The sequence below is a fragment of the Periplaneta americana genome, chromosome 11 (genome assembly GCF_040183065.1).
Source record: "Periplaneta americana isolate PAMFEO1 chromosome 11, P.americana_PAMFEO1_priV1, whole genome shotgun sequence".
NCBI lineage: Eukaryota > Metazoa > Arthropoda > Insecta > Blattodea > Blattidae > Periplaneta > Periplaneta americana.
The window spans coordinates 37,463,046-37,485,158 of record NC_091127.1 but is presented as its reverse complement, the minus strand read 5'-3'; the positions used below and the strand labels follow the sequence as shown (position 1 = coordinate 37,485,158).

Genomic DNA, 22,113 nt, shown 5'->3' with positions numbered 1-22,113 from the left:
ATTTATATTTGTTACTGTTGCTCCAAGGTATTTGAATTTTCCCACCTCTTCGAAGGATAAATCTCCAATTTTCATATTTCCATTTCGTACAATATTCTGGTCACGAGACATAATCATATACTTTGTCTTTTCGGGATTTACTTCCAAACCGATCGCTTTACTTGCTTCAAGTAAAATTTCCGTGTTTTCCCTAATCGTTTGTGTATTTTCTCCTAACAGATACACATTATCTGCATAGACAAGAAGCTGATGTAATCCATTCAATTCCAAACCCTGCCTGTAATCCTGAACTTTCCTAATGCCATATTCTAGAGCGAAGTTAAAAAGTAAAGGTGATTATGCATCTCCCTGCTTTAGCCCGCAGTGAATTGGAAAAGCATCAGATAGAAACTGACCTATACGGACTCTGCTGTATGTTTCACGAGACACATTTTAATTAATCGAACTAGTTTCTTGGGAATACCAAATTCAATAAGAATATCATATAATACTTCCCTCTTAACCGAGTCATATGCCTTTTTGAAATCTATGAATAACTGATGCACTGTACCCTTATACTCCCATTTTTTCTCCATTATCTGTCGAATACAAAAAAATCTGATCAATTGTCGATCTATTACGCCTAAAACCGCACTGATGATCCCCAATAATTTCATCTACGTACGGAGTTAATCTTCTCAAAAGAATATTGGACAAAATTTTGTACGACGTCAACAAAAGTGATATTCCTCGAAAGTTACCACAGTTGGTTTTGTCCCCCCTTTTAAAAATAGCTACAATTATGGACTCCTTCCATTGTTCTGGTACAATTTCCTTCTCCCAAATAGCAACTACAAGTTTATAAATGTCGCTATATAATACACTTCCACCCTCTTGTATTAATTCTGCTGGAATTTGATCGATACCTGGAGACTTGTACTTTTTCAGATTTTCTATCGCAATTTCGATTTCTGAAAGCGTGGGTTCGGGTATAAATGGCTCAGCAGTTTGTATTTCAATTTCGTCCCGATCATTTCTATTTGGCCTATGTACATTTAGTAGTTGCGCAAAATAGTTTTTCCATCTGTTTAGGATTGATGGAGAGTCTGCAAGCAAGTCACCATTCTCATCCTTGATCACGTTTACCCTTGGCTGATATCCGTTCTTAAATTCCTCTATACCCTTATATAAATCTCGAATGTTTTTATTCTTACTATTTGTTTCTACCTCATTCAGTTTTTCCTTCAAGTAACCTCTCTTTTTATTCCTAAGTGTACGACTTGCTTCCCGTCTTTCATTGAAATAATTATCTCTCTTCTCCTCAACTGGATCCTGTAAGAATTTCAATTTTGCCTGTTTCCTTCTTTCTACTACTATGCAACAATCTTCATCAAACCACGGTTTCTTTTTCTTAGTTTCATAATAACCTATGCTCTGCTCAGCTACAATTTTGATACTATCCCTGATATTTTCCCACACGCTATTAACATCTAATTCTTTTTCAACTTCGTCGGAACTTTCTAAAGTGGCAAACCTATTCGAAATTTCGACCTGATAATTTTGCTTTGCTTCCTCGTCCTTTAATTTCAAAATATTGAATTTAGTAATATTAACTTGTTGCTCTACTCGCTTGGCTACTGATAATCTTTCTCTTAATTCTCCAATCACCAAATAATTTTCAGAATTACAGTCTGCACCCCTGAAAGTTCGAATATCTACTATACTAGTATGTCGCCGTTTATCTATCAAGATGTGATCTATTTGGTTGTGTGTCAATCCATCTGGAGAAGTCCAAGTATATTTATGTATATCCTTATGGGGGAATGTTGTACTTTTGACAATTAAATTTTTCGATGTGGCAAAGTTGACTAATCTAACTCCATTGTCACTGCTAATTGCGTGTAGGCTCTCTTTTCCAATAGTTGGTCTAAAAATATCCTCCCGTCCTACTTTAGCGTTGAAATCCCCAATAAAATTTTCATGTGATATCTAGGGAACTGATCAAAAGTATGTTCTAATTCCTCATAGAAGCTATCCTTTATATGGTCGTCTTTCTCTTCTGTAGGGGCGTGAGCATTTATAACTATGATGTCGCACCATCTACCCTTAAGTACTAAATATGATAACCTGTCACTGATAAATTCGACCTTTTTTACTGCTGATTTTATTCTTTTATGAACAAAGAATCCTGTTTCTAATTGGTGATTATTGTTTCCTTCCTCATAATACAACAAGTAATCTCCTATTTGTGATATGCCATTCCCATCTAACCTAACCTCTTGTACTCCCAAGAAGTCTATTCTATATCTAGCTAGTTCTTTTGCTACTAATGTTACCCCTCCTGTTCTATAAAGACTAGTTACGTTCCAAGTGCCAAATCTCAAAACCTTATTCCTTACAATGCTGTGGTCGTGCCAGAGAATCAGTCCTACTCCGAGGCTTATTGTAGGGATTCGTAACAAGCTGTTTTTTACGGTGATGGGTTGTTAGCCCTTCGCCCAACCCCCAAGCTGGAGGACCACCCCTTATCGGCTGTCCACGACTGCTTATTCAATATATTCGCAGCTACCCTCCATATCTGGAGGCCGTCTCCTCTATCCGCAACCTGAGGACGCGCCATGCCGTGGTGATAGGGACCCACCATACATCTTAACATTTTTAAAGTCTTATAAAGAATTATATTTTAATAACAGGTGTTAAAGTGTACATATCATGTGTTGCATATCATGAACTTTAGAATGCCAGTAAGAACTCATTCTTACCGCGTTGTTTGATCACCAGAAGAGCCAACTTAAAAGAAAACAAGTAATTTCCTTTTAATTACTAGCAATAAATAGTCCCACCTGTACTCTATACCTCTTCTATATCAGTACACTCTATATTGATTTCATTTTAACCTATGAATTTATTAGTAATAATATGTTAAAATACAGGATGACTACGATATAAATTGTTTAAAAAAAATACTGGTGGTAGAGCATAAATAACTGAAGAAAAAAGTCAACTGTCTGTAACTGTCATGGTTTCCCAGAAAAAAAAATGCGTTTTGTGAGTTAACGTTTTTGGAAAAGAGAATAGACAGTCATTACTTAGGCTACTTTGTCCGGTATGTACGCTGAAGCAGTCGTATGTTGATCTGTTGTGTATTGGTGTGTGTTAGGTGTTGGGTGCAAAGTCATTAACAATAACATTTACGTTCTCTCGAAATGTAAACAATTAATTAAACTACTATCAATCTTAAAAACATTGTATTTTACAAATTAGAAAATAAATTATAAAAAATAATTAAATTTCACTAGGTGTTTTAAGTTCCATGTACCAAATCTCAAAACCTTATTCCTTTGCTGTGGTCGTGCCAGAGAATCAGTCCCATTCCGAGGCTTATTTGAAGGATTCGTAACAAGCTGTTTTTTTAAGGTGATGAAATTATTGGGGATCATCAGTGTGGTTTTAGGCGTAATAGATCGACTATTCATCAGATTTTTTCTATTCGACAGATATTGGAGAAAAAATGGGAGTATAAGGATACAGTACATCAGTTATTCATAGATTTCAAAAAAGCGTATGACTCGGTTAAGAGAGAAGTTTTATATGATATTCTTATTGAATTTGGTATTCCCAAGAAACTAGTTCGATTAATTAAAATGTGTCTTAGTGAAACTTACAGCAGAGTACGTATAGGCCAGTTTCTATCTGATGCTTTTCTAATTCACTGCGGGCTAAAGCAGAGAGATGCATTGTCACCTCTACGTTTTAACTTTGCTCTAGAATATGCCATTAGGAATGTTCAGGATAACAGACAGGGTTTGGAATTGAACGGGTTACATAAGCTTCTTGTCTATGAAGATGACGTGAATATGTTAGGAGAAAATACACAAACGATTAGGGAAAACACGGAAATTCTACTTGAAGGAAGTAAAGCGATAGGGTTGGAAGTAAATCCCGAAAAGACAAAGTATATTATGATTATGTCTCGTGGCGAGAATATTGTACGAAATGGAACTATAAAAATCGGAGATTTATCCTTCGAAGAGGTGGAAAAATTCAAATATCTTGGAGCAACAGTAACAAATATAAATGACACTCAGGAGGAAATTAAACGCAGAATAAATATGGGAAATGCCTGTTATTATTCGGTTGAGAAGCTTTTGTCATCTAGTCTGCTGTCAAAAAATCTGAAAGTTAGAATTTATAAAACAGTTATATTACCGGTTGTTCTATATGGTTGTGAAACTTGGACTCTCACTTTGAGAGAGGAACAGAGATTAAGGGTGTTTGAGAATAAGGTTCTTAGGAAAATATTTGGGGCTAAGAGGGATGAAGTTACAGGAGAATGGAGAAAGTTACACAACCCAGAGCTGCACGCATTGTATTCTTCACCTGACATAACTAGGAACATTAAATCCAGACGTCTGAGATGGGAGGGCATGTAGCACGTATGGGCGAATCCAGAAATGCATATAGAGTGTTAGTTGGGAGGCCGGCGGGAAAAAGACCTTTGGGAAGACCAAGACGTAGATGGGAAGATAATATTCAAATGGATTTGAGGGAGGTGGGATATGATGGTAGAGACTGGATTAATCTTGCTCAGGATAGGGATCAATGGCGGGCTTATGTGAGGGCGGCAATGAACCTCCGGGTTCCTTAAAAGCCAATAAGTAAGTAAGTAAGTAAGTAAGTAAGTAAGTAAGTAAGTAAGTAAGTAAGTAAGTAAGGTGTTTTAAGTAGACAGATATGTATTACCTATATCATTTTGGCACTTTATATCGTTTAAATCCTGTATATATAATTCTCAACTGAGTTTCAGAATTAATACCATGATGTATTTACAGGTGGCCAAGGTACCTCAATATGTGGAGCAGGAAAACGTGAGTGTATACAATTTGCCGCAGGTACGTTAATACTCGTTTTTATAACCTAGTGTAATAGATTGTACAGTACATACATCGTAAAATTATGTAAGAAGTAGCTGGCAGGTGTTGCCCCTATAATTTACTACTTGTGTGTGATTCGGCTATTTAGTTTCGTCTTTATTGTATTTTTTATTTCTCATTATAAGAAATATAAAGAGAAAATACTGCGATGATGCAAAAATAACTATTATAGTTTTCTGGGGAAATACACGTTTTTAGAATGAGTGTACAGAAATTCCTCCTGAACATGTAAGACGGATTTTATTCACATCCAGCAACCACGAATCCATGTATTTAAATTTAAATTGTGGTTTATTTAACGACGCTCGCGATTATCGTGTACCAGAGTGCTGCATTGGAGTTAAATCGCTCGCTTGAACTCGGTCGAATGTCGCACGCTCGAGTGAGATAAGATAGGTCGTGATACGCTCGTAATAAATAGAAGCGCAGTACAAGATCATCTCACCGACATGTCTTATTTTGTATGGAAGGCGACAGATAAGATACACATATGTTTTGCTCACACGGTAAAAATAAGGCTTTATTTTCTGCGTTTATGAGAAACGTCTAACGGAACGTACCAAAACAGTAACATGAAGTTATAAATAAAATAGTATGAAAAAGTCGATATACAGTTATTATTGCTAATTAATAATTATTCAATATTTGATTTACCACATATATAATATGATAGGTCCATACATAGTGTTCCGCCTATATACTGCGACAATGTAGAAACGTTTTACAAAATATTATTATATAGCAGTAAATTAATAACAATATTAGTACAGTGATAACGTCACAGAAAATATAATAAAACGAATAATCATGCTGCACAACTGTTACACACGGAAAGATTGATACACTAATTATTAGAGATTATTATTATTATTATTATTATTATTATTATTATTATTATTATTATTATTATTATTATTATTATTATTATTACTAGAAAACTTGATACATTTCTTGCATTATCGTGATTATGTTCTCCGTTTATAATAATTACATTTACATCCAATAACATCTACTAGATATGGCAAAAACAAAATCACTCGTGTGTGGGAGGAAAAAAAAAAACATTTACCTACAAAATTTATATTACATTTTAAAGCAAGTTTTGTAGTTGTGCTATGGAGAGGTTAGTTAAACACTGCAAAGTTTTGAAATGATAAACATCTATGATGTTACTACACAGTTCATCACTGTAACAAGAACGAATGTCAAACGCTCAGCTTATATCGTTCGAGGATTTATTGCTCGCAGCAATTTTACCCATCATGCATGTGCGCTACCTATCGGATTATGCTATGAACTATTTGGCGCTCGAGCGAAAACGTCCGATGCAGACCTCTGTCGTGTACCCTTTAAATGCTTTTTCTCCCATTAATTAATTAATTCCATTCATTCATCGCGTATGTCTGTTTCAGATAGCTTCACAACGGATGATGACGGTTTGGATACGTGTAATTGCATACCTGCCTGTACCGAAATAACTTACGATGTGGAAACATCGCAAGCAACATTCAAATGGGAGGAGAGTATGAAGGCAAGTATGAAAGGAGAAGGTTTGAACTTCACAATGTCAGAAAGGTGAGCATTCATTTCAGCACGCAAAGAGGAAAGTTAAGTGGTCGATATACTCCGAATAAATCTATCGTCAACAGATTAGTGACTTAATTTACATCCTTGTTATTATCCTCCTCGTTTCCTGAATTGAGTACGAAACTGTTCTTCCACTGTAACACAATTGCGTTCTCACTTTCAAGCTCATGAATCGAATTTCTTACATTCACGACTCTCTGAACATTAACAATTTTATGTTATTTAGAGATTTTACGCTATGATAATGTGGCAAACCAAATCATTCTCCCCATTTATAATTTATATCAACAAAATGAAATTGCCATAAGAACTGAACGCGGAACTACTAGCTGGACTTCCATCAACCAAGGTGTTAGACAAGGGTGCGGTCTTTCCCCTCTGTTGTTTATTATATATATGAACTATATTTTATACATTTGGAGGCAAAGTCATCATGCTGGAATTCAAATTAATCGAAACACAGTTCTCGATACACTAATGTTTGCCAACGATCAGGTTATTATCGCTAAAACAGAGGATGCTTTACAAAGATCCATTTATAATTTGCAAATAATCGCCTCAGATTTCAATATGGAAATCTCAAAAGAGAAAACAAAAGTCATGGCATTTTCGGGAGAGAACCCAATTCCAAGTAAGATCATGATAAATAATACTTTAATTGAACGTGTTAATTCATTTAACTATTTAGGTTATAACCTCTCTTACATCACTGATGAAGATATGTCAAACAAAATATCTAAATTTATAAAAATCACTGGCGTCATTAACGCCGTCTTCAAATCCTCCCATGTTCAGAAACATACAAGGCTAAAGGTATATAAAACACTAGCTCGACCGGTCCTCACTTACGGTAGCGAGGCATGGACAATCAGAAAAGCTGATGAGCAAAGGCTGGCGACAGCTGAAATGAGGTTCATGAGATGAACAGCGGGATGCTCTTTGCTGGAACACCGTAAAAATGTGGACATATTGTAGGAACTCAAAATGGATCCTATAGTTAATTTTGTTCAACAATATCGACTTCAGTGGAAAAAAACATGTCGAAAGGATGGATCGCACTAGATGGCCTAAACAGATTCTTACTTATGTACCAAGAGGAAAGAGGAAATTGGGAAGACCACGAAAGCGCTGGCATGAGACCGTAACAGATCCTGTAGGGTCTAATACGTGAAGGATATGATGATGATGATGATGTTATTTGATATCTGTTTACAAAAGTGACTTTTTGTTAACGACTCATCTTGTTACACTTTCATAACTTATCATACATGTTTTTCTTAACAGTTGAGAATAGGTTACCTAAGCATATGCAAAAACTGAGACATTTTCTCTACCCTCGGTCTATACCTGGGGTCTTTTGTGACCCCACTCCTTTATTTTTTACAAATGCATATGTCAAATGTTGACATAACTCTCCCATGTTCCAGATATGCTATTTGTGAGCATTTGGCTACAGTTATGTTACATTGTCATGATCCTAGTATAAGCGGTATAACATTATTTTTCATTTTTATCACATGAGGTCAGAAAAGATCCCAGGTATAGAGTACGCTATACTAATTTTTATAATGAATTTATTACTTGGTCTCGCTCTTGGTGTATTTTATGACAACTATGGGACAAATACAGATCAAATATTTATATTTCTTGAACTGGGATGCACTGTTGTGAGATATTTGACAATTTTTAGTTAAATGTTTTCAGTTTGAAGTAGATTTCTCATGAAGTAAGTCGGTTTGTCTCTCTCTTTATTATAAATAATAATTTATAATATTGATTTTCAGAAAGGTTATAGCCTTAATCATGCTCTAAAAGACGCAGACCACAGTGATAGTGAATGTGACAATGATTTTATATTTGAAAGCGACGGCGGTGTTGCGGAAGTAGATATGACAGGAAGATATTCAGGTTGAAGACGAAATAGATGTTGATTCTATTGATGCAGATGATAACGTCAATGTGTTAGTGACACATTTACTTACATCAAGAAATGGACAACTGAACTATGCTACTCAGCCATCACCACAGCGTAAGCAACCTTCTAGAAATATAGTGAGCCAAACAGCTAATATTCCTCAGCTTGTTAGGTTATAGCCTACTTGCAAATTAGATCGGATTGTTTCTCTCTTTTTATAACTGATCACATGTTGAATAAAATATCAGTGCATACTAACAATCGTGATGAAGAAGTGAAAGATAAATACATTTCCCTCAACACTGGAGTAAGCCGGATTCAACAAAACTGCAGGCTTTCTTCGGTCGTCTCATAACAGCAGGGGTGCATACAGTAAGGGGGAAACTACTTGATGAATTTTGGTCGAAAGAATATGGTTTACCTATTTTCCGTGCTACAATGAGTTATTCGCGATTTTCAAGTATTTTGATGTGTCTCCGTTTCGATGACAAACTGACAAGGAAAGAAAGGAAAACTGCATCAGGATCAAAACCTGAAGCCATACGTGCAGCTTCTGAAATGTTTGATGATGGGTGTATGTCGTCTTATATTCCTGAACCGTACACTACAGTAGATGAACACCTGTATGTATTCAGAGACGATGTCCAATCAAAGTTTACATTTCTTCCAATCCAGGGAAATATGGGATAAAGGTATGGGCTACAGTGGATCGTGAGACAAACTTTTTCATAAATGCACAAACTTATATAGGAAAGTCTGCAGAGGAAAGGGAGATAAGTCAAGGGAAAGGTGTTGTAAATGATATGGTGGATTATGTGAGAGGAAGTGGAAGGAATGTTACTATTGACAATTTTTTCAAATTAGGACAAGAACTGCTACAGAAGAACATAACACTAGTGGGAACACTTCAAGCCAATCGAAAAGAGATCCCTAAAGAAATGTTACCATCAAAGGAAAGGCCTCCACTTTCAACTACATTTGGCTATACACAAAATACTCTTCTGGCCGCTTACGTGCCGAAAAGAAACAAAGCCGTCTTGTTGTTGTCAAAACTGCAAAATTCTTTTGACATAAGTGAATGTGAACACAGAAAATCTGAAGTAATACTCCTCTATAATGCCAAAGTCTGATGTGGAAACGGTTGACCATTCTGTCGAACGTTCAATCAGAAGATGGCCACTAGCTCTGTTCTGTGGTGTTCTTGACTTAGCATGTCTGAATGCTTTCGCACTCTACTGTAAAATACTACATAATTTGAAAGGAAAAAACGCGAGGAAAAAAATTTATTTTAGAATTAGGGAAGGAATTAGTGAAACTCCAAATCCAAAGAAGAATTCTGTTGCCTCAGTGTAGAACACGATCGATTACATCATCAATAGTTGCTTCAGTCTTCAGGGATCTTCTGTCTGACATCCAGGATGAAGTTCAAACACCAAAACGTGGACAGTGTGATTCATGCCCAAGATCACTTGACAGGAAGTGAACCATCAATTTGAAAGTTGTAATAAGTTTGTTTGCAAGAACATGCTACAGTTACAGTGTGTTGTGTCATGTGTGCAACTCAAATTGATTCAGAATAGACAGAGTTCTAGTAAAAAAAACTCTATTTGGCTATGTCGGATATCTGAAAATCACCCTGATATACAATACACTACCAATGAATACTTTTATACAATATAAACAACTCTAAATATAGGAGTATACATGTGACTGTAATATGGACTGTAATAGTAATTTTATTTTGTTTGGGAGTCATAAAATAAACCCCTAATTATTTGATAAGCTGAAACTTTCTTGTCCATTGGACCTATATAAAATGCAGTGTAGTGTTCTGAATGTTACAAATGTAAAGTAAAGTAAAGTAAATCTGTGGCGCTACAGCCCATAAAGAGCCAAGACCGACCAGCCGGCTGCTGGCCTCACGTCCACATGCCGAAGCAGAGGTGGACCAGAATGGACGTATCGTGTGATTAGCACAATGATCCCCCCAGGCGTTACAGCTGGTTTGCGAAACCGGATTTTCGCTATCTATCGTAGATCCCCAAGTGCATCACAATGCTGGGTGGGCACCGATTCCATACACTGGCCGAAATTTCATGATAAAATTTCTTCCTCCATGGGGAATGGAACCAGCGCGCATTACGTTACGCGAGTCCTAGGTAGGATGCCTTAGACAATGATGCCATGGCGCGGAACATCTTACAAATGTATGAATACAAAAGCACTCTGTATAATGACATTCTAATATGAGGTAACTTATAGTGTAGTAATTATTAGTCATTATAGTTTATTAATATTAAACTTATGGCAGTCTAAAGTGTTATTAACAACAAAACAACAGTGCAATGCGTTTGTGAGAATTATGTGCTGTTAAATTTGTATTAATACTTTTTAACAGTAATAAAACAACTTTACTAAAAATGTAGTCCCATAAACTCTTGAATAAATACCAAAATACATAAATTATCCAATAATTATCCTTACAACTTCCTATTTTCATGTTAGTTGAAAGAAATCTATCCGGGGTCAAAAAAGACCCCAGGTATAGAGTACGTTTTTCCATAGCAGATATAGACCGAGGGTTAATTTGTTATCAATTACGATTTAAACCTTTTGTACACGTTTTCCAAATGTCACCATACCTTTGGTTTTAGAATTAGACATTTCATTTCATATTTAGATCCAATTATATTCAATTTGTATGCAGCCTTTCGTAGATCAGTTTATGATTTTTCCACATTGATCTGATCATTCGTATATATAAAACCAGACAGCGGTGCAGGGTACCAGAACGCATTAAATTACGAACGCACGGACCACTGTGTTGTGTAAATCGAGGGGAATGGGAGGTTGAGAGTGCAGTTACTCCTTGCCTCAACATGTAAACATTCAGTCACAGTAGAACACAAAATAAATATTCACGTTTACAAATATAATATATATATATATATTTATTTATTATTTGCTAATAAAATTGTAACATAAAATATAATATATACAGAAAAACTTTAGCTCGTCCCTGAAAGAGTAGAACTCGTGCTCAGGGGCGGATTCCTGAATTGAAATTAATAATTATGCAATAAAATTTGTCTTATGTCTACTGTGCAATTATAGTAACTTATATAAATTTAAATTTACAATTTTTCAATTTTTATAAAATCCATACATAACTTTTTAAATTTAATACTAGAACTATTAGAATTGACAAGATTAGGATATTTAAATATAAATTTGTTATATATTCTTGGGCCTGTAACAGTATTTAGTGCATTTCTAGTACAAAAAATAATTGCCTAACATTACAATAAATTTACATTATACTGCACAAGTCTTAACAATATAAAATAATCATTTGTGTGTGAGTAGAAAAGAAAAAAAATATTCATACTTACATAAAATACATGTCTTCACAATTCAATGCAACGAATTACAAGGTACATTCATTTCATTACTCTTCAATGTACTTTCTTCTCATGTTTCTCCGAAATCAAATTGTACTTTATTTTTTTAAATTGTATCATTGTTCCGTATTCTCTCCGCAATCATATTTGATTTTTAATTTAACCTCTGCTTTGTATTCTGGATCCTAGTGGTCAGCCGTAGATGTCGGCCAGATGTCCGAAATTGTGGAATTTGTGTAAGAAAACTTTTTTCAAGAAACGGTTTGAAGTATTGTTGAAAGAGATGTTGGCATGTACCAAAATTATACACAAATTTCGATGAAATTCTTTTTCATGTTTTATGTCTGATTTTAATGTTGAAGGCCAGTTTTGACCGAATAATCAAATATTTACCATGTACCTTTTGCTATTACTTTGTTTTTGAAAACATCGAGCCCTATCTGTCCTTATACTTTTTTTAAGAATTTGCAAAATTCAGTGTATTTTTATTCTTTAATAAGAAAATATTCATTTCCGAACTTCTCTATAAGTTCGTTCTGAAGGGAATGCTTGGTGCTCTTAATTTTCGACATGTTCCTCAATTATAAAACAGCGAAATTAACACTAACATTAATATGCATGTATAAATAATCAAATAAATAAATGAAAGAAATAAAATATACTTGTTTACTCACAGGAACTCAAGTACGTATGATGATTGCAAGGGCCCACGCCAAGCTGAATGAGAAAGGCGGTAATATAATTTCTTAGGAAACCAACTGTACTCTCAAAATGCCATCCCATCCCATGGGTCATGATGTCATGTATACTTCGTGCGTTCCAAACTTCAGTCTCGCGAATCGGTGACCCTAGGCCACAGTCTTATAATAACGTTTAAAATTTACACCTTCTACTGACCTGTATTTCGTTATCAACTTTCTGATTTTATTCCTTCGCAACTCTGCTAAAATAAATATTAAACGAAAGTCATTATAAACTAAATTTCTTTTCAAGCCTTTATTAGCATTGATTGCATCCGTAAGCTTCCATTCGAATATTTGATTCTTACCTTTGAATATGTGTGAAGTTGTGCAGGGATCATTTTCTTTTGAAGCATTTATACTAACTTTTCTATTAGCAAACACTTCACACTTAGATACGATCTATATCTCAAGTTTCAAATCTATGTGTTGAAGAATTTATGAATGATTTTAATAGTACATTATGCAACGAGCCTATAATGGTAGTAATTAAGACGCGAGTATGTTTATGAAATGAGCGCAAGCGAGTTTCATAATTTTCATACGAGCGTCTTAATTACCATGATAGTCAAGTTTCATACGACTTTTTATGCTCGACCATATTTCTAACTTGAAATTATTCATAAGTATTCATGTTATTCTTATCTGACTGAGGAGCGGAACTGACCTTGTGCAATACCTCGTAAATTGTGAGATGTGCGCAGACGCGAAAGTATTGATTTTTTTCCGAGAAACAAATGTCGACATTGAGCTTGATATAATCTAGAGAGTAAAATAAACATTAATCTTGATATAACCTTGAACGATTGCATATCCGAGAATAATCGATAATTGCGCTTTCATATTGCTACAATGGTATTTTCTGATTGCTGGAACACCTGAACTTTAATGAATAGGTGTACTTTAATGAGGTACATTAAAGAGCTGCTACCAGGTGTATAATTACTACATTTCGGCATGGTCGAGCATAAAAAAATATTTGTCAGATATTTTGAGCTAAAAAAAAAACTTCATCGTAACTTTTGAAGTCTCCCTAGCTCTAATTAAGCTTCGCTTTCACATTGAAATTATTTTGTTTGTTAAATTTTTTTTCTTAAATTCCTTAAAATTGTCTTTTGAGCTAAAAAACTTGTTGAATGTTTTGATAACATCATTCAACAGTAACATAATGGTTTCTATCTGCGTTGGTTTGGTAATGGATACTTATCCATCGTCATATTACCATGGCAATGGAATTCATTATCGCACTGAGTGCGATATGTAAATGATTTACATATCCTACTTAGCCAACGATCGTATCATGAACGCATTAAACACATAATTAAGTAAACACGGATAAAATATTATATGCAGTTAGTGGAATGAGCATAATTACCGCTCTCATGTAATTACAGAACTCTGCTTACGCCTCTTTCTTGCAAAACACATTCGAGCGGTAACGATGCTTATATCCCACTAGTTGCATCAATAACTAATAGAGCACCTCTTATGCTGTCTGAGAATTTTAGAGCTCTGGTTTCAATTCCATTTAATGTATCTATATCTAATTCTTTAAGTGACATGAGTTTCAAAACATAAATTTATTTTCAATAATGTCATACTATATACCTATTTTGAATTGTTTGTTTCGGCATTTAATGTGAGATTTTTGTTTTCAGTCTGAAACTTTCAAAAGTAGCATTTTACTACAAAGACAGTCAGTTTGTGTCCAGTCGCCGTGGTGAGCTGTTCGGGCCACTCGAATTTCTAGGTAAGACTCTGTATAGTCTATGTTTCATCTTAAATCAGGAAAATGAGAGAAATGGGTGAAGTCTGGAATCCAGATAACGACTTGTGTCGTTGTTGCTCTATTGGGAGAAAAATGAAAATTTCGGTTAACATATGCCGATGTATGCGGACGACCTTAGTATCTTCTTCTCCTTACCTCTTTCTCTTTCTCAGTATTTTTCCGTCTGAAATTCTGTCAACCGTAAAAATTACAGATTAGAAACTTACATTAAGTAAGATGCGTTGTAAAATTATAAGCTTAACTAACGAAACTCGTCATGTATAGAAAAAAACTGAAATAAACTATATTGTAACATCAAATAACCATATTTACTCGAATATAATGCGCACTTTTGCAGCTGAATTTAGTCTCTAAAATCGGGGTGCGCATTACAATCGTTGGCGCACTAGATTCGAATGCAAACTCGAAAATTCTGCTTGGGGTTTGCTTGTGTTTAGTTTCTGTCTGGGTTACCTCGCCGCTTGCAGCTCCTCTGCGTTCCTTGCTTCGTGCGCTTGCGTTTTCTTATAGGCATTGTTAATGCCGGCAAAGACTTCAAATTGAGTTGTACGTGATCAGGAGGTGAAAAACAAATAACGAAAGGTGTCTTATGAAGCAAGCTTCAAACGAAAGGGTATACCTTATGCTGAAGACCATGGAAACAGGCAGGCTGCTAGAGAATTCAATGTAGCAGAGAGCAATATTCGCTTATGGCGGAAATACAGAATGGCGATATTTGCTGATAAAGCGACGAGGAAGAAGCTCACCGGAGCTCGAAAAAGAAAACATCCTGAGGTACACGCAGAAGTTTTCAAATTCATACAGAAAATGAGGAAAAATGAGCTCCTTGTGACTAGTGACACAATAGAAGTAAAGTTATGAGGTGGCTACAGCCCGTGCTATATCAAGGCAAGTGTATAGCCTATAGATAAAGAGGTAAAGTAAAATTAAATTTTGCACATGCTTTGCAACTACGCATTACATTTGCCAGTAAACATTTTTTTTTTATTTCAAGCCTTTAAAAATCGAGGTGCGCGTAAGATTCGATAGCGCATTAGATTCGAACAAATACATGACCTGTATCGTATAGGCCAGGGATGTCGAACAGCGCTCTCAAACTGTGAAACGATTATAGTACGTCCGCTCAAATGAGAGCCACTTGGAACGTGCGATTGGATACACTTACCGCAGGGAGCAAGTAGGCACGCGACTCCGAACAGGTTCCATGTAAACTACGCTGCGTTGCCATCTCTCCCTTCTGAAGACTGAAGTGAACCTTCGTGTGCGTCTTGTAAATACAGAACTAAAACACGAACATCTCCTATTCCAAGTCTGTTGAGTCAATTACACAATATTCCAAGCTAGCTTCTAAGGAGCGATGATCACTTTCTTTTGTCTTTACATGTTCGATATACTTTACCCAATGCTTTTTATTATTAATGTCATCCATCACATTTATTATCAAATCGCGTAGGCCTACTTCTTGAACAGATTTGTTTCCCAATCCATTTTCTGACCGGACATTTCTCTTCAGTTCCCAACAAACGAATTCTATGGCAATGGTTGGGGGGGGGGGCAGTCGTAGTACAACATGGCCGTATTTCGATGATAGTTCGTCAATTACATACATCTTTTTTCTGTAATGGCTACGTTTTATTTCTTGTAGCAGATGTAACTTTGTTGTTGGGACTGGCGTGGGCAAAGGGATGTTATTTTAACGTTTTAATGACATCTATTGTTACTCTATATTCCGTAAATACGAAGACCGCTACATCCGTATTCGTAATGATTCCATTACTGCTGGTTGAGATCCATGAATTTTATATTTAAACCCCATTGAATGTAATAGTTCTATTAAAGTATTTCTTTGATACGGAAACTCATATTGGGTAGCTTGTGTTTTATTACGCATTGCGTTGAGAAGTTTATTTGATGTTGGAGCTATTTTACTTTTGATTTATATTATATGGAACACGAAAGCCACAATATACATTTACAGTCTTCTGCCTCGTTCTCAGCTAACTGTATTAAATTTGCGGGCTCGTCTGAAACCTAATACTATATGAACTTTTTCTCGGAGCACCGACTTAGATCTGTCAACAGCGCTGGCGTACCAATAACCAGCCGCCTGCTTCAAGACTGAAACACCCGACGCCTCCCGCTCAAGGTAGGTGCAAGTGGCTCTCATTTGAGCGGACGTACTATAATACTGTTTCCTGCTGTAGCTGAGCTGAAACGACAGTCAGCTCGCTGTAGCAGTGTTCAGTACGCAGTGTGTTTATCAACTCTGGCGGCTGGTATGGATATGGAGCGACGATTCAATAGTGAGTGGACAGATAAATATTTATTTATCTTAAAGGACGGAAAGGTACATTGCTTAATATGTAGAAAGGAACTTGAATACATTAGCCATCATAATATTAAAATGAATTTTAATTCTACACGTCATGCTGAAGCTTATGGACTACAAAAGTTATCCGGCTGTAGAAGAATTAAAATCAAGATTGAATTCAGAAAACCTTCCATCATCATCGGGTGTTAGTAGAGTAAGCTTGGTTCGTGCTAGCTACAAAATTTGTGAAATTATTGCAACTGCTTCAAAGCTATTTACTAACGGAGAATTTTTGAAAGGCTGTCTCATAGCTGTTGCAAAAAGGATACGTCCGGAATACGTTAATGATTTTAAATCTATATGTTTGTCTCGTAATATTTTTGCAGAGCGCGTATCATAAATGGGAGATAACTTGGTGGAACAACTGATAGCAAGAATGAAAACTTTTACTTATTACTCACTATAGCTCTTGATGAAAGTACCGACCGGAAAGATACGGCGCAGCTAGCTACAGTGTATTCATAAGAAGTGTCGATTTAGATTTCAATGTTCATTGAGATCTTGTAGATATCATTTCACTAAAGGATCGAACTCGAGGAGGAGATATTTTTTAATCTGTAAGAAAAACTAAGAAACAAATTTCAAGTCACACTAAAAGTAATTAATTTTATACATCAAAATAGTTTACGTTTCTGAACTTGAATTTGCACTGCTACAGCACATACACACAAAGTTGATACTTTAAACATGATATTAACATTATTATTATGATTTACCTATTTCCGTCACTATCATAGAATGACCCAGTAGATAAAACTCTTATTATTATTATTATTATTATTATTATTATTATTATTATTATTATTATTATTAATATCATCATCATCATCATCATCATAATTCATCCTCGTGTAGGCTACATTCTTTGTTTATCAGAGTTCATCAAGTGCAAATGTAAACTGAGTTCCTAATCAATTGGTAAGATGTATAAAAGTTATCAAAGTACCAGCCGCCGCAGTTTCGCTTTTGTTTACTATCATTCGGCCGGACTGCCTGCTACCTGTGTTCAACCGTTGCACGGTAAGGGAGGAGTGAAGGCTCTGCAGTTCACAGCTCGAGAGCGCTGTTCGACATCCCTGGTATAGGCAGTGCCTCTGTTTTCTGAGTGACTATATTTGAACTCTAATCTTATGCAGCGTTTTGATTTTCTGTTTTCAGCCAGCTGCGGTGGTCTGATGGGTCTTTATCTAGGCTTCAGTTTCCTGAGTCTTGTAGAAATCATTTACTTCTTCACCGTGAGACTCTGCTGCAACTTACGAACAAACAAGAAGACGCGTCCAACTCCTTAATTAAACCACACAACAATTCAACATAAGGTACGGTCACACGTCGCTACTTCTGCAGCGCTCTAGTGCATAATATTGCGCAGCTCGTGTACTGCGGCGTTTGAACAACATTGCAACTCTGGAAGTAGTGGCTACCAAAACAATTGATCGCAACTTTTTCTCGCTGTGCGCAGCTTTAAAATAGCAACGTGTGAACAGGGTTCCCAGAGTTGCTGCTAAACATTTTTGATATTGCTGTCGTGAAACCTATGGCAGCGGTTGGAAACAGTGTTATTACCCAAATCTCCCAATAACGTAATTCCGGGTATCCCTCTCCAACTTCTCTGATTTTAACCTTCTCTAAAATATATATACATATTTATTTATTTATTTTTAGTTGGTTATTTAACGACGCTGTATCAACTACTGGGTTATTTAGGGTCGATGGTATTGGTGATAGCGAGATGGTATTTGGCGAGATGAGGCCGAGGATTCGCCATAGATTACCCGGCATTCACCTTACGGTTGGGGAAAACCTTGGAAAAAACCAAACCAGGTAATCAGCCCAAGCGGGGATCGAACCCGCGCCCGAGCGCAACTTCAGACCGGCAAGTTAAGCACCTTAACCGACTGAAACACGCCGGTGGCTATATATTGGATCAAAAATATAAGAACAATTCCTTATATGAACATTTGACGGAAAATACAGTACAATCAGTAGTAGGTTTCTACATGAGCTTCTTCGATAGTACGAATAATATCCAAACAATACTCAGTTTCATCTCAGATTCACTGTAGAACATCTAGTGTGATAGTTGCTACTGCGATCATATAAGTTGTAGAGGTCAGCCACGTTAGTGGAATACATAATGTCCTTAACTCAGCCCCAAAGAAAAACATTGGGGTGTGACTGTATCAGGGACACGGCCGTGGCTTTTACGTGAATATGTATGATTTAAATCGACAGACCTAGACGAGATCTTTCATTTGGTACCAAAATCGGTTCGCTAGTACATCGCAACACGAAAAGTGTACGTCTCATGTTAATTTTGGCTTGTGTGTGAATGCGACGCACAACTTATGCATATGCAGCAGCAAAATTGAGCAACAGAAGTAGCGACGTGTGACGTATCTTTATACTGAGTGAGCGGAATATCTATGGAACGTGAGCGTGGCATAGAGTTCGCGGGCGGCGGACCGTATGCTCCCGGCCTGCGACAAGATCTTACGGTTAAACTCGTCGCACTAGAGTGATTGTCTAACAAAATGCTGACTATTCCTAATTTTGAAAGGGTATTACTAGCCCATATCATGCAAGGAGACACGAGAACTGTCTTCCACCCATTTTCCACACATTTATTTCGTATTTAAGTGGAACCCAGCTTCGTTCGTAAAGAAAATGAGATTAGAATTAATTTCTTCGCCACGCAATTCACTCATCCATTCACCACATCTACACCTAAGTACTGGATCAACCAGCTTAGTTTCTAGAATCATAGCAATTTTATACGGCTTTAACTTAAGGGAAGTCTATACATTTGTCAATGGTCTATACACCGAATTTTGACAAAAGAAATGCAATTTTGGTTTTTATCGTTTTTGGTAGTTTAATGTGTGTAAAATGATAATATGATTTTATTTCTTCTAATTGTCAACTTTCAGCCCTATCTTCAGCAAAAATAATAAATAATAATAATAATAATAATAATAATAATAATAATAATAATAATAATTTCTAGCAATTCTTAATGCAAAAAATGTTATCAACGAACTTTTTTTTCCAACCGCATAGTGGAATTTTAAATTTATTTAGGCGGTTGTATGCATAAAGGTATTTTATATATACCTTATTTTTTTTCTGTATTTGTATCTTTTGTAACTTATGAGAGAAGTTCACCCAAAATGAGTAATTTAAAATTGTAAGATATGGAAACGTTGACACCTTTTTTTTTTGCACTTTCTTATTTTGTGCGACATTTGTGCACTTTTCTAAGAAGTTATTGTACCCAGAAGGCTGAAATTAATATACAATATCAATGTGATTGCACTTTACACAGTAGGCTAAAAAATTAAGATTATTTCCATCTTCAGCAAAATAATAATAATAATAATAATAATAATAATAATAATACCAATAATAATAATAATAATAATAATAATAATAATAATAATCGTTACTCTACAGCGGTAAACAGGCCAACCATCACTGCAAGTTATAGCAAGTACAGGGACATCATTTTATTTTTACTTCAATTGTTACTGTACCTGAGTTTTTGAATGTACTTCACTCTCACCCCTTCTACTAATGAAGTTCAACCGTCCTCCATAGAGATCCAAGACCGCATATACAGTCATAGTAGCCTTACGGTCATAGTAAACAGTACGTTCCAAAAATATGTTCGCGTTTTCCAGTGACGAAAGAGCTTTCAATATTGAATCATTTTCGCAGAGGTACTGTCATCCATTTGCCTACGTCGTATCCCGGTTTCCCCCGCCAGCTTTTATTCGCCAGCTAGTGGCTGGGCTGTCTTAGCTCTTTTCTGAGAACATTAATTTCTGTTCGGAATTGGACGTCTACGTAATATTATACCCATACAATTGTTTAAAATAACTGAAATAAAAGGGCCTCGTTAAGTCATTAACTGTCACGTGATTTCCTCCCTTTCTACGACCCTACGACATAACCACTTGGACGGACAGTAGATAGTATGTCTGATTAATTTTATCTTTTCGGATCGGGCAGAAGTGAAGATTGAATTTACAGTACGTAAGGTACTCTTTTTATAGAGTAGGTACAGAATTATTTCAACATGAGTTACTAATACGAAGAACAAAACTGGTAATTGGGATTAGGTACAATAGTCTATAGTGCGATAATATGCACATTAGAACTCAAGCCTGTATCGAAATGAACTGCCACCATTTTCAAAAATGCGTTTAAATAACCATATTATGATTATTTTTTCAATTTAACTTCATTCTCTATATCGTACGCTAATGTGCTGTAGACAGTATAATATGCACTGCATAATGAATACGTCTAAATGGATAGCTCAGTTCGTAAGTAAAAACATTAATTGTTAATACTGTACTGTATTTTGATTAAACAAAAACCTAATGAAAATTATCAAACTCAAAAGCAATATTTCCTAGTTTCCGTAAATGGATGAACTACTTTTCTTTCCTCCTATACCTAGTAAAGTGATTTGTTTGTGTATTACGCCAGTATCATCGAACTCCAGTCGTGGAAGGGGCAGCAAACGGCGTTGATCCAGGGGTATAGGCAAGTTAATATTAAAAATGTTAGTAAAAATAAAATGATGTCCCCGTATAATAGGTACAAAATATTTTGTATGCCTTAGATTTATTTCACTATAAATATGATGAGTATTTTGTTACTGCACTATGTATTAAGTAATAAATCTTTATGAAATATTGTAATATTACATTAATCACACGATTAAATTAAAAATAATTGTCACCAGAAGTAACTCTAGTCTCTTACATATGTGCGCCTCTCCAATAGATGAGATTAGCATTGGCAGCTGTGACTTCGCAATGCCCGACATTTCATGGTAATGATACTTGAGGTGAACGGTATCTGAGGATTGGGGGTTTTCCCGGAGCTCTCCCATTTCCTTAAACCTTACAAATTTCATATAAACATCACTCTCCGTTATCTTCTTACGTTTCCCCCTCATTTCAAACATTTCTAAAATACTGGCGCAGGAGGAGGAAGAAGAAGAAGAAGGAGAAGAAGAAGAAGAGGGGGAGGAGGAGGAGTTTGGATGATGCTGGATAGCAATGAAGAGCCAGATTACTGCTTCTTAGTGATACCAAATACTCTCTAATAATAATAATAATAATAATAATAATAATAATAATAATAATAATAATAATAATAATAATAATTATTATTATTATTATTATTATTATTATCATTATTTATTATTATTAATATTTGTGTGCTGAACAACAGCCAGAGGCCAATTATAGTTCAGCACAATACACAAACAGAAGATACAAAGGTGCAAAAACAAATAAATAATATCTTAAATAAACAAAAACATACATAAATAAAATAGATAACAAGAACAGTAATTACTAATAATCAAAACGAAACTATACCTTA

At 35.6% G+C, this 22,113-nt stretch overlaps 1 protein-coding gene across 2 annotated transcripts in view; it reads left to right on the top strand.

The window, feature by feature from the left end:
- The window catches only part of LOC138708947 (pickpocket protein 28-like), a 62,333-nt gene extending 42,040 nt beyond the window's left edge, over positions 1–20,293 (top strand). For both annotated transcript variants that reach the window (XM_069839334.1, XM_069839333.1), the window contains 4 exons: positions 4,812–4,871; positions 6,326–6,488; positions 14,215–14,306; positions 17,875–20,293. In XM_069839334.1, the coding sequence (XP_069695435.1) occupies positions 4,812–4,871; positions 6,326–6,488; positions 14,215–14,306; positions 17,875–18,005 (446 nt within the window). In that variant the 3' untranslated portion in view covers positions 18,006–20,293. The remainder of the gene's footprint in view (positions 1–4,811; positions 4,872–6,325; positions 6,489–14,214; positions 14,307–17,874) is intronic.
- Positions 20,294–22,113: the final 1,820 nt, after the last annotated feature.